Below are 13,447 nucleotides of genomic sequence, written 5' to 3' on the forward strand. Positions count from 1 at the left end.
TTTTGACAGCAAGACAGATAACATCTTGGAGAACTTGCAGAAAATGAGGAAGACGACGAGGTCTTACAATGTACAGCCCTACTGTGAATCTCAGATACCAACGGTGCCGGCAGTATCCTGCACAACAATATACGTAGATCCTATTCTGACAAACAACACTATCTACCACATCAGCAACCATCTGCTTACCAACCTCATAAATAGGGCCACTGACATCGCCCCCTACAGGCGCTCTGATAAGAAAACAGAGCCTTTGACTCCGTCATCCCTCTCTCCTCCGCTCCAGCCCCACCTTTTGCCACATGCCTTGCTCCATTTTTCAATACTTGGACACGCATTACCACAGATTACTGGTTCCTATCCATCATTGCACAAGGTTACACCATAGAGTTCCTGTCTATTCCACCTCCTCAAGTTATACTTACCCATTCTTCTACCGCTTTCAAATCAGAAATACGATCCCTACTCTCCAAAAACGCCATATCACCCGTCATTCCAAATTCGTCCAACCCGATATTTTTCTCCAGGTATTTCCTTGTCCCCAAAAGAGACAGTTCCCTACGTCCCATCCTAGATTTTCGGGACCTCAACTACTTCATTACTCATCAACGTTTCCATATGGTTACTTTGGAACACATCCTTCCCTTACTCCAAAAGAGAGACTGGTTTTCAGTCATCGACCTGAGCAATGTGTATTTCCACATAACCATCAGGCGTGGCCATCGCAAGTTTTTCCTATGGCAGTGCACATTTCCACTCAGGACAATGCTTGGGCAGACCATTTGAAGCTTCTAAATGCACGAGTGGTCTCTCGATCAAGATATTTTTCTTCAAATCTGCGAACAGTGGAGACACCCCGACATAGATGTGTTTGCTACGGAGATGAACAGGAAGTGTCTCAATTACTTCTCAAGAGCGGGATTTGGCAAGGGATCCCTAAGAGACACCCCCATGGTACCGTGAAGGACTCACCTATTCTATCTCTTCCGTCCAATGCTACTTCTCCCCCGAACCATCATGAAAATGAGACAGGATTGGAACAACACAATCTTAATTGCCCCATATTGACCCAGGCAGCCGTGGTTCATGATGCTGACCACCATGACATCTCATTCCATTCGTCTACCCCACCTTCCCCACCTACTCGTGCAGCACCATGAACAAACCTTCCACCCAGAGCTTCAGTCTCTACATTTAATGGCGTGGAGGATCTTGCCTCAGTGAAGACTATCCTTTCTCATTCAAGGAAACATGCCACTAATCAACTATACACCTACAAATGGTTCGCCTTTCTAAAATTTACAAAGAAGCATAATCTACCTGCCTCACCGACTACTCTGCGAGTGGCACTACTCTTCCTCTCTCACTTCTATGAATGAAAGCTGTCGTTATCTATGCTTAAGGTATATATGTCAGCAATTGTGGCTCAGGAACCACATGACTCAGATGTGGCTTTGTTATTTCATCATCCTACGCTAAAGAGCTTCCTGTGAGGCGTGGCTTACCTTAACGCTCCAAGACCGTCCCCTACATCTCTGCGGTCATTGCATTCTGTACTACAACGCTTGTTACTCACTCTCTTTGAACCCATCGCTACTTCTACATGGTGTTTGATGTCATTCAAAGTACTCTTTTTAGTAACTATTACATCTGCCCACAGAGCATTAGAACTGGCAGCTCTCCGTGTTTTACAGTTCCATCCTGATAAGGTCACGCTGTACCTAGACGTATCTTTTCTGCCTGAAGTAGCTATTGACTTTCACGTCCATCAGCCAACCATCTTGCCTACCTTTTTTCCTAAACCATCCACTGGTGTTGAGAGGTCACTCCACCTCTTGGATGTATGAAGGATATTGGCTTTTTATGTAAAACAGACAGTGTCCTTTCCGAAGTCTAAGTGTTTGTTCATTTCTCTTCATCCACCTCATAGAGGGGAACAAATTTCTTCACAGACCATATCTAAATGAATTGTGCAGAGCATTCGCTTGTCTTACCAGCTTGCCAAGAAGCCACTTCCGGACAGTATCAAGGCTCATTCCACCAGAGCTTTGTCGACGTCTACTGCCTTTCTCAGGGGTGTTCCAGTACCGGACATCTGCAGGGCTGCCACTTGGTCAGCTCCATCGACCTTCGCATCCCATTATTGGTTGGACTTGCATGCCAAGGTGGATGCGGGGTTTGGACGTGTGGTCCTGTCTTCAGTTTTGCCACGAAGTCCCTCCACCTGTAAGGTAAGCTTGTTAATCACCCATTAGTGTGCATTCACAGAGACACGAAGAAGAGAGGTTACTTACCTGTAACTTTGGTTCTTCAAGTGGTCATCTGTGAATTCACACTTCCTGCCTGTCCTCCCCTCTGTCCATCACATCTGTCTCTCTCTTTGACCAGCAGCGGCATTGGGGAACTGAAGTAATCGCTAGGACGGGCAGACCACATGTGCTATAAGGGGTGGTCCTAGCAAACATCTAGCTCTAGAATATTCTGAGGCCTCTGTGCAAGCGCAGACTCGACCCATTAGTGTGAATTCACAGATGAGCACTCGAAGAACCAGAGTTACAGGTAAGTAAGCTCTCTTTTTTCCTGCAGTGCCTCACATCTAAATACTTTGCATTATACTATACTATAGAATATATTATGTGTATTGTGGCTAGACATGGGGTATTCGTATTTGTGTAAGAATATCCCTGTGCAGCTGGACTTAACGAATGTGTCCGGTGGTGGCAGCAGCCCCTCTCATCCTTTCAATGGCACCGGGAGCACCACTCTTTCCTGCTCGGCTAGCCACTCCAGCCAGGGGGAGGGAAGATGAGTCTCCCTGCACAGCTGCGAAGTGGCCAGACAAGCAGGAAGAGAGTGGCGCTCCGGGCGCAATTGGAAGGATGAAGAGGGCCTGTGGCAGCAGACATGTGAGTGGACCCTCATTAAGTCCAGCTGCACTAGGATATTTATATATGAATACCCCCCCATCTCTAATTGCTACTTAAAATGACAGCCAGTTGAAATTAACATCTTCAGATTTTGAAATGCTATTTCTGCAAGTGACAAAAACTGGTGTCATTTTTGTCATTTTTAAACATTTCAAACTTGAATTCTTATATTCCATGTAAGTCTTAAATCAGTTCTCTTACTTTTTATTTGTGTATCGGTTAAATGGGAGACACACTTTTCTGTTTCGCATAATAACAACAAAAGTCAGATAAGCATTAACCTCTTGTATTTAAATTTTCCAACAGGGAGCAGGGCTCAGATATATCAGAAACTGGTGTCAGTGAAAATGATGAAAATCCAGTGAGAATTATTTCGGTCACTCCAGTAAAAATAGAACCTGTAAAGAACAAGGTATTGGCAAGATATTTAAAAGCATTCATTTGTATGTAGCTACTCTGGATAAAGAGGATATAATTGAATTTTCCCTGAAATTTTAAAGTAAGTATTCTTTCCTCATTGTGGTCCTCTGTGATTCGCATAGCTGGGGTTAGTGCACCGGCGTGATACACCACTGGAAATTTCTAGAACCTGCATGCCCAGCACTTTTGCCTGCTCCCTAGCTTACTGTGCATGCCCCTTTCCTAATCTCCTGTGGCAGTAATACCTTGGAACTTTGAGTCTCTTTGAAACCATTTATTATTGGCCAGTTTGTATCTTTTTTTGCTTTCCTTTCTTCTTGTTTGCTTGTCATTTTTATTACCTAAGAAACAAACAAAAAAAGTTGGTTCTTCTTCATTTTAGAACTTCCTGTCAGTTGCCTCAGTAGTTACCTACCAATTTGTTAATTACCATTGCAGTCTTAGAGAAATACTTTCTGTGGAGCAAAAAAACCCTCAGGCTGGTGGCCGCTCCAAATGCCTCTATTGGCTTAGTGAAAGACATTTAGTGGGAGAAAAAATATTTGTAGGAGATTTGCAAAGGTAATACTCTGCAGTTGCAAGTCTCTAAAGGCTCTGGATAACTAACCCAGGCTCACATCAAGTATCCTTCCCTCAGGAATTATCTATTGTCACTTTGGTTTGTGCACCTTCAACTTTGAATCCAGTACCATCAGCTTTGAAGCCAACAATTCTGTACTTGAAATAAAGAGAATCTGGTTATCAAGGTTCCCTCTAAGTTGCACAGGTGTGTAGCACTGCACACCCCCATGTACCTCAAATGAGTGTTTCCACCCCTTTCGTTCCAGTCACAGCTAGAACCCTGCATGGAGGGAGGCAGAGTTGTGAGAGAAAGAGAAGCTGAGTCCTGCCCAGTAGGGCTGAAAATTAGAGGGAATGTAGGTTATCACACATCGGTGTCCTTGAAATCAAAAGAATTGAATCTAATAAAAAAGAGAACACTGTGGTGGTTGAATATAAGAAACTAGAAAAAGGTAAAAGCCATAAATGTCATCAGTAGTGGCTTGCCCAGTTCCTGCTCAGAATGTAGAGCTTGAAGGCAGTTTGGTTGTGACTGTCAGGTAGACGAAGTGGGATTTCCCTCCTGTTGTGACATCTTTGGTCGCCAAGACTGTTCTACCACCTACATAACCATTGGTGTTGGCTTCCAGATAGAGGTTGTTCCAAGCTCATCAAGTTCATCTATACCTCATGCAACTTAAGGCACCCTCTTGGAGCTTCAGATTTGAGATCAGATTCAAACTCAGATGTCCAATACCTGCAAACAATTCAGGCTTCTTCATACTAATGAGTTAATCTGTTCCTGCGCAGAGGTTTCCGGAATCTTCTAGAGCTTAACACTCGTTTCCCAGGACCGCCCCCCTAGGGCACGTGGTTCGCCCGTCCTGGCTAGTGCCTCAGTTCCTTTTTGCCGTCGCTGAGGTTTCTTCTCTTGAGCTGAGTTTGCCTCCTTCATTGAAAAAGGATTTTTCTCGTTAGAGATCTTGGGATAGTGAGTCTTTGTTGTTCCTTCCTTCTGCTGCCCCTCCCTTTAATCCCCTTTCTTTATTTTTCGTTTGTTCATGGCCTCCTCTAGACCATTTAAATGGTGCACTTTGTGCCCCAATAAAATTTCATTCACTGACAGCCACAATTCCTTCCTTTTCTGTTTGGGCGAAGTTCACCAACCAGTTTCTTGCCCCTTTTGTAAAAAGTTTACGAAACAGGCACTTAAGCTAAGGCAGCAACGCCTACGATCTTGTGGGAACATTCCCTTTGTCCCATAGCAACTATGGAACCTGCACCACCTTCTCAGGTTTAATCAGTTTCCCCAGGAGCCTTGGCAACCTCTGCGCAAGTGGACCTGAAAGCGCATCATACACCAGAGACTGGTCCTACTGATGTCGACACTCCACTTCCACTTGCATCCCATGATTTGCTTTCACGGTACCATCATCCTAAGAGGGTAATCTGCCTACCCCTGACTCTGATGCCACCGACGTGAACCCTCCCTCTCCATCAGAGTACTTTATGTCGTACAGTGATGCCTCGCAAGACGAAAAAATAATTCGTTCCGCAAGTTTTTTCATCTTGTGAAAATTCCGTCTTGCAAAGCGCGGTTTCCCATAGGAATGCATTGAAATTTAATTGCTCAAACTGATTAAATAATCTTGGGCTAAATCATTTTCTGTGCCACAAATCTCCAAACGAGTTGAAAATATATATAAGACTCATGGAGACAATATGACTTTTCTATCCAGGCACCCCCCTTTGAACCCGGTCATAGTCGATTCAACTCAAAACAGAGCAAAGAATCGGTCTAACACCACATAAATAATAAGGAAGGCAGGAAACTCAACATCATTGGTTGTCGGGTATACTCCCTAGCATCCTTCATATTACATGCTGCTAACTACCTTGCATACCACCATTTCTTATGGAACAAAGCACTTCCTTCTCTTCAATCGGCTCAGGGCGAATATAAATCTAGAGGCCATGGCTGTCGCACGACAGGAACGCATCACAGCAAGGCATGTAATAGAAGCTGCTTCGAAGCACATGGCCACAGCCATTACCCTTCAAAGACATGCTTGGCTCCGCTCAGCCCATATAGCCAATGATTCTCGCATGCGGATTGAGGATCTACCATTCGATGGAGTGGACCTTTTCGACAACAGGACCAATGAGATCCTTGATAATCTCCAAAAAAATTGAGGAAAACTGCAAGATCTTACAATACTCAACCTTATTACAGGCCCCAGCACTACCAGTGGTGTCCATTTTACCATACAGGTAACAACTGACGCAAGGCCAACCAGATGGGGTGCTCACTGCAATGGACTGCGCATTCATGCTCTATGGTCTCCCCCTGAGAAACTGCTTCACATAAACAACTTAGAACGTCTAGCCATATCCAAGACTCTCCACGCATTCGTACTGTTGGTTATGACTGTGGTGCTCGCCCTTGTGGCCCTTGCTTGTCCTTCTGTCACAAAGGCTCACATCGTGTTTGCCTCTCACTGCCACCAGTGGATTACCTCAATCCACAATACAAATGATGTATAAGAACACTTGGCTTGTGAACAGAAACAGAACTTATTGAAGTGAAGCAGATTGAATAATAACAGAGGTTTCTCAGATAAACGTACATAAGCAAATCATTAACACTTGTCTAGTACATACTTCTTTTCTCTTGCTATATCATTACCACCACTTCTACCTATTTTTCTAACCAGCTCTGTATCTCAGTATCTGTTCCTCCCTCTCTGACTAACCAGCCGCATCTCTCTGACTTCTCCTTCTCCCAGCAAACCTCATGTAGCTGCTGACTCCGCCACTCTAGTCCTCTCATAGGTTCATGCAAATCAGCTTATGAATGGCATGAGTGGCGTGGGTGATCATCACAACAACCAACAACACCACAGCCCTCTTTTATCTCAACAAATAGGGTGGGACACTCTCTTGTTTTACCTTACCTTCCAGCTGTGGGAGTGGTGTCTCGAGCGCCACATATTCCCAATAGCGGTTCATATCTCCACTCACCACAATCGTATAGCAGACTCTCTCAGCAGACTCAGTTCTCAGACACACGAATGGTCCCTCAACGACTCCATCTTTCGTCAACTAACTACTCTATGGGGACAACCACACACAGACCTTTTCACATCAACAGAAAATGTGAAATGTCCTCTCTATTGCTCCAGGGCAGGGATGGGCCCCGACTCCATCGGAGACGCTCTAATGACACCATGGACGTCAGGTCTAGTTTACCTCTTCCTTCCTATCCCTCTGCTCTTAAGGACTATTGTAAAACTGCATCAAGAGTGGTCCAGTGGAATCCTCATTGCCCCATGATGGCCGAGATAGCCATGGTTCACCGTGCTCCGCTGTATCTCCATAGACTTCATCTGTCTCCCCCCCCCCATACCCCGCCTTCTCACCCAGAATCAGGGTCAACCCTTCCACCCAGATCTTCTCGCACTCCACCTAACAGCGTGGAGAATTCACCCTCAACAGCTACCATCCTAGCATGGGCTAAGAAACTTGTTATGCAGCTATTCTCTTATAAGTGGGCTGCTTTTCTTAAATCTGTAGATCAGTGTCATCTCGCAGCTGTGCCTACAACTTCACACTGTGCTACAATTCCTTACTCACCTCTTTAGCAAGCATTTGTTGTTGTCTACTATCAAGGTCTATCTCTCCACTATAGTAGCTCATCAGCTGTGTGACTCTGAAGCATCTTCGCTGTTTTGTTACCCTATGATAAAACAATTCCTTAAAGGGGTCTCCAATCTACAACACATCAGACCACACCTCCCTCCACAATGGTCACTACACACTGTTCCACGAAGCCTGATGGCACAGCCTTTTGAAACTCTCGTCATAGCATCCGATCGCCTTCTTCTCTACAAGACCCTCTTCTTTGTGGCCATTACTTCTGCTCGTAGAGCCTCAGAACTTGCTGCGCTTAGAGTCGACCTTCCTTTTCTTCAGTTTTACCCGGACAAGGTCACTCTTTATTCCGATGTTTCTTTTCTTCCAAAGGTTGTTTCTGAGTTCCATCTTAAGCAACCCTTCATTTTACCTACCCTTTTTCCATCGCCTGTTACTGACTTGGAGCGTTCTCTCCACCTCTTAGAAGTTAGGCAAGCATTGGCCTTCTATGTTTCAAGGGCCGCCTCTCCGCAAATCCAAGAGACTTTGTTTCTCCACACTTACCACACAGAGGATGTTTTATCTCCTCCCAAACCATCTCTAAGTGGCTTGTATCAACCATTCGCCTGGCGTGTCAGCTGGCTAAGTTGGAGTTAAGGCTTATTCTATGAGGGCAGTGGCTACTTCTCAGCATTCCTCAGAGGTGTTTCTATCCCTGATATCTGCAGGGCTGCTGTGTGGTCCACGCTGTCCACCTTTGCCTCTCATTACTGCTTGGACCTCCGGGCTAAGTCGGATGCTGAATTTGGATGAGTGGACCTGTCGTCTGTTCTTCCGTGACGTCCCTCCTCTGGTCAGATAAACTTGTTAATCACCCATTAGTGTGCATTCACAGAGACCACAAAGAAAGAGAGGTTACTTACCTGTAACTCTAGTTCTTCTTCATGGCCTCTGTGTATGCACATTAATGGGTTAAGTCTGTGCATGCTCAGAGGCCTCAGAATATTCTGGAGCTAAAAGAACCTGTGGCACGCGGAGATGTTTCCCTTGGCATGCAAACAGATCACTACCCCCTGCTACCCACCCCCACTACCCCCACCCCCACAGCCAAACCTCAGCGAGGGGTGTGTGTCTGTGTGTGAGAGAGAGAAAACTGAAAAAGGAACTGATTCAATGAGGGAAGGCTCCAGTTGAGGGAAGGAACACACGACTTCATCAAGCTTGTTTAAATACTGTATATGTACATCATGGAGGATATGTGTGTGACTGTGTGGGTGGGGAGAGAGTGTGTGTGTGTGACTCAAAACTATTAATCTCCATTGCATTTAGCTCTGCAGTTTGCTGAGAACAGCAGAAGTCTGAAGTGTGTAGCAATTGCATTTCTCTATTTCTCATCCCCAAAGCAGGCAAGAGTATCACAGTTTATTCCCAAAATCTGAATCCGAGTCGTTCTGCTCCTGGTCCTACTTTGACTGCAACACCAAACAAAAGGTCTTGCAAACAAAAGATTGTGGGTTTCTTTATTGTGTCAATCCATCTCATGTGCAGTCTTCCTCTTTTCCTACTGCTTTGCACCTTTTCCTGCATCACTGCCTTTTCCAGTGAGCTTGTCTTCTTATGAATAGTCTTCCGTCTGTGATTCGCCTGGCTCCCTCACTGGGTGTTTTCAAGAGCCAACTTAAGACCTGGCTCTTTAGGCAGGCCTTCCCCTTTGTCACTGCTTGAGCTTTACTCTTATTTTAATTTTCTGTCTTTATTCTTTATTTGTTTATTTGATTGTTTTTTCATCTTGAGCTATAGTATTATTATTACTATGTTTAAATTGTGGTATATAGAGTGTTCGAATTGTTTTAATCCTACTTTGTTGTAAGCCACCCAGAGTAGACCCTGTCTATGTCAAGGTAAATTTGCAGGCCTGAGCAGAATAAGGTGTGTTAATGAGCAGCCATAATGAACAGGTGTGTAGAAATGCTGAGTCATGATGACTCATGAGGGCTGACTCATGTATGATGCAATGTCTAATGTAATTGGACACAGATGTGCATAATTATATATGTGTACACTGTACATTAGATGCACTTTCTCCTGTTCTGATGAGTGTTATGCTGCCGGACTGCACTGCTGTATATAGCCTATAAATACACACTGGTGTTGGTGAAGGAGCCTGCGTGTGAGTGATTCTTTTGGACTGCCTGGACTGGACCTTATTCTACTAACTCAGCTGAATTTTCCACGTTCTTGCACTAACAGTCTAGATGGGCGGGATATAAATAAATAAATAAATAAATTTATGGTGCCACTGTAGTACACTACCCTTTGGTTATTTTAGCTTGTAGTGAAAATCCACTTAATTTGCTTTACTTATCTTTCTGACAAGTCATGCTATCTGTAAAACTTGTTTCCAACACTACATTTCAAATAAGTGAAATGTGTGTATGCACTTTATGTAGTGTATAAAATTTGTATTAAAAGTCTGCACTCCTATACAGTGGTGCCTCGAATAGCGATGTTAATGCGTTCCAAAAAAAAAAATCGCTATTGGATTTCATCGCTATTCGAAATGCGGTTTCCCATTGAAATGCTTTGAAAGCCGGCTAATCCGTTCCAATAGGAACGAATTGCTGTCGCTATTCAAAAATCTCCATAGGAAACATCGCTATTCAAAACGCGGTTCCCCCAGTGAAATGCATTGAAACCTATTCATTGCATCTCAACGGGGGGAAAAATCAACAACAAATTAAGAAAGAGTCAGAACACAGTCAAATTGGGTTAACAAAGGTTTTATTAAGTTCACTTTATGATCTCAAACATTTCAAACAGGAAACTTTAAATTTAAAACATTTTAAAAATAGCGGACACGAGGCTGTTTAAATAGCGAACAGCGAGACAGCCAGCAAGGGAGCGAGGAAGGAGAAGGAAGGCAGCCAGACAGCCAAGAAGGAGCGTTGCGGCCGGCCGGCCAGCCCTGCCTGCCGGGGGGGTGCCCGGCGGGTCCCTTTGTTCTTCTCCTCCCTCGACCCCCAGCGCCACCAGGAGGAGCCAGAGCTGGAGGAGGTCCGGCTGGGCCGCCGGGAGATGGGTGGCCGCCGCTGGCCCGGGAGGAGCGAGCCGGCCGAAGCGCCGCCGCCCCCGGCCGCTCGCCCCTGGCCCGGGGATGAGTGCCCGCCACCGCCGCCCCCCCGTGCCGGCAGGAAGCAGCCGCCGCAGGAGCAGCGGGAGGAGCCGCGCCACCCTCACCCTCACCATAGTGGACCGGGTGGGCTTCGCCGAGGTGTGACGTGCCCAGTTCGTGGACTCGGAGCCACCGCAGATGGCGCTGCACTCGGGGCTTCAAGGGTGCCTCTCATGGGCCCGACGAGGAGGAGGAGGAACAGGAGGACGGACAGGAGGCTCAGGATCGGGACTAGGATGCCCCCGGTGCAGCCGCAGCCGCCTTCTCGGAGGAAGAGGAGGAGATGGAGCGGGAGACAGGGAGCCAGGCGCACGGCCGCGCCAGGGCCCTTTCCCTTCCCCCACCGCCGCCGCACAGCGACAGGCCCCCCCCCAGCACCACCAGCACTGGAGCCCTGCCCGCCCGCCCTCCGCAAGCTCTTGGCCCACAGCGACGGCTCCGAGGCTGGCAGCCCTCAGCCCCCGGGGGCCAGTGAGCGTGAGAGCATTTTAAAAATACATCGCTATTCGATAATCACCCATAGGAAACATCGCTATTCAAAGCGAAAAAAATGTCCCGAAAACCTCATCGCTATTCGGTTTTCTCGCTATTCTAAGCACTCACTATTCGAGGCACCACTGTATATAGCTGCTTTTCTGAGGGTGGTTTACTTTGGAGGAAACAAGTCCAGAATTTCAGTGTACTTAATAAGCTTTATAAATGTTGTTGTATAGTCGTTAAGTCGTGTCCGACTCTTTGTGACCACATGGACCAGAGCATGCCAAGCCCTCCTCTCTTCTACTGCCTCCCGGAATTGGATCAAATTCATGTTGGTCACTTTGATGACACTGTCCATCCATCTCGTCCTCTGTCGTCCCCTTCTCTTGCCCTCACACTTTCCCAACATCAGGGACTTTTCCATGGAGTCTTCTCTTCTCATGAGATGGCCAAAGTATTGGAACCTCAGCTTCAGGAGCTGTCCTTGCAGTGAACACTCAGGGTTGATTTCCTTCAAAATGGATAGGTTTGTTCTCCTTGCAGTCCAGGGGATTCTCAAGAGCCACCTCCAGCACTACAATTCAAAAGCATCAATTTTTCGGCTGTCAGCCTTCGTTATGTCCAGTTCTCACTTCCGTAAATCACTACTGGAAAAACCATAGCTTTGACTCTGCGGACCTTTGTCAGCAAGGTGATGTCTCTGCTTTTTAAAATGCTGTCTAGGTTCGTCATCGCTTTCCACCCAAGAAGCAGGTGTCTTTGAATTTCGTGGCTGCTGGCACCATCTGCAGTGATCATGGAGCCCAAGAAAGTAAAATCTGTCACTGCCTCCATACAGTGGGGACTCGACTTACGAACTTAATCCGTATTGGAAGGCAGTTCTCAGGTCGAAAAGTTCTTAAGTTGAATCTACATTTCCCATAGGAATGCATTGAAAATCATTTAATCCGTATCTGCTCTTTTCGTCCATAGAAACTAATGGGAAGCTGCTATTCCGCCTTCTGCCACTAGAGGGGGATTTTTTTTTCCTTTTAACCTAAGATGACTTAGCTTTTTAAAAAAAGGGAAAAAAAGAGTTCGTAACTCGAATCTAAGTTCGTAAGTCGAGTCCATATAGTCCTATGAGAGCAGTTCGTAAGTCGAAACGTTCGTATGTCGAGCCGTTCGTAAGTCAAGACCCCACTGTATCTTCCCCTTCTATTTGCCAGGAGGTGATGGGATCAGTGGCCATGATCTTGGTTTTGTTTTTATGTTGAGCTTCAGACCATTTTTTGCACTGTCCTCTTTTACCCTCATTATGAGGTTCTTTAATTCCTCCTCACTTTCTGCCACCAGGGTGGTATCTACTGCATATCTGAGGTTGATACTTCTTCCACTATATCCATTATATCTCATTTCATTTATTCGTAATTCCAGCTTGGGATTCCTCCAGTCCAGCCTTTCGTATGAGGTATTCTGCATATAAATTAAATAAGCAGGGAAACAATCTACAGCCTTGTCATACTCCTTTCTCAATTTTGAACCAATCACTTGTTCCATATCCAGTTCTGTTGCTTTCTGTCCCACATATAGATTTCTCAGCAGACAGATAATGTGGGCAGTCACTCCCATTTCTTTAAGAACTTGCCATAGTTTGTTGCAGTCAACGGATTTTGTTTAGTCAATGAAGCAGATGTTTTTCTGGAACTCTCTGGCTTTCTCCATAATCCAGCACATGTTAGCAATTTGGTCTCTAGTTCCTCTGCCCCTTCCAAATCCAGCTTATACTTCTGTGAGTTCTCAGTCCACATACTGCTGAAGCCTACCTTGTAGGATTTTGAGCATAACCTTGCTAGTGTGTGAAATGAGTGCAATTGTACAGTAGTTGGATCGTTCTTTGGTACTGCCCTTCTTTTGGATTGGGATGTATACTGATCTTTTCCAGTCCTCTGGCCATTGTCAAGTTTTCCAAGCTTGCTGGCATATTGAGTATAGTACCTTAACAGCGTCATCTTTTTAGATTTTAAATAGTTCCACTGGAATGCCATCACCTCCACTGGCCTTGTTTTTAGCCATTAGCCATGCTTTCTAAAGTCCACTTGACTTCACTCTTCAGGATGTCTGGCTCAAGGTCAGCAACCACACTATCTGGGTTGTCTGGGTGCTGTATGTGTTGCTCTCAAACTAACAACATATGGGCCAAGCTTTGAGAAATTATCAGCATGCATAAATCAAAAATCACATTGTGCAAAAGCATGCCAAGTTGAGTATCCCTTATCAAAAAATACATACATATAAT

General features: G+C 45.5%; 1 protein-coding gene across 7 annotated transcripts in view; it reads left to right on the forward strand.

The window, feature by feature from the left end:
- Window positions 1-13,447, forward strand: part of PDS5A (PDS5 cohesin associated factor A) — an 83,274-nt gene that overhangs the window by 59,216 nt on the left and 10,611 nt on the right. For all 7 annotated transcript variants that reach the window (XM_020786187.3, XM_078393985.1, XM_020786190.3 and 4 more), the window contains exon 31: window positions 3,234-3,339. In XM_020786187.3, coding sequence (XP_020641846.3) covers window positions 3,234-3,339 — 106 coding nt within the window. The remainder of the gene's footprint in view (window positions 1-3,233; window positions 3,340-13,447) is intronic.

Source organism: Pogona vitticeps, chromosome 5, assembly GCF_051106095.1.
Source record: "Pogona vitticeps strain Pit_001003342236 chromosome 5, PviZW2.1, whole genome shotgun sequence".
Lineage (NCBI taxonomy): Eukaryota > Metazoa > Chordata > Lepidosauria > Squamata > Agamidae > Pogona > Pogona vitticeps.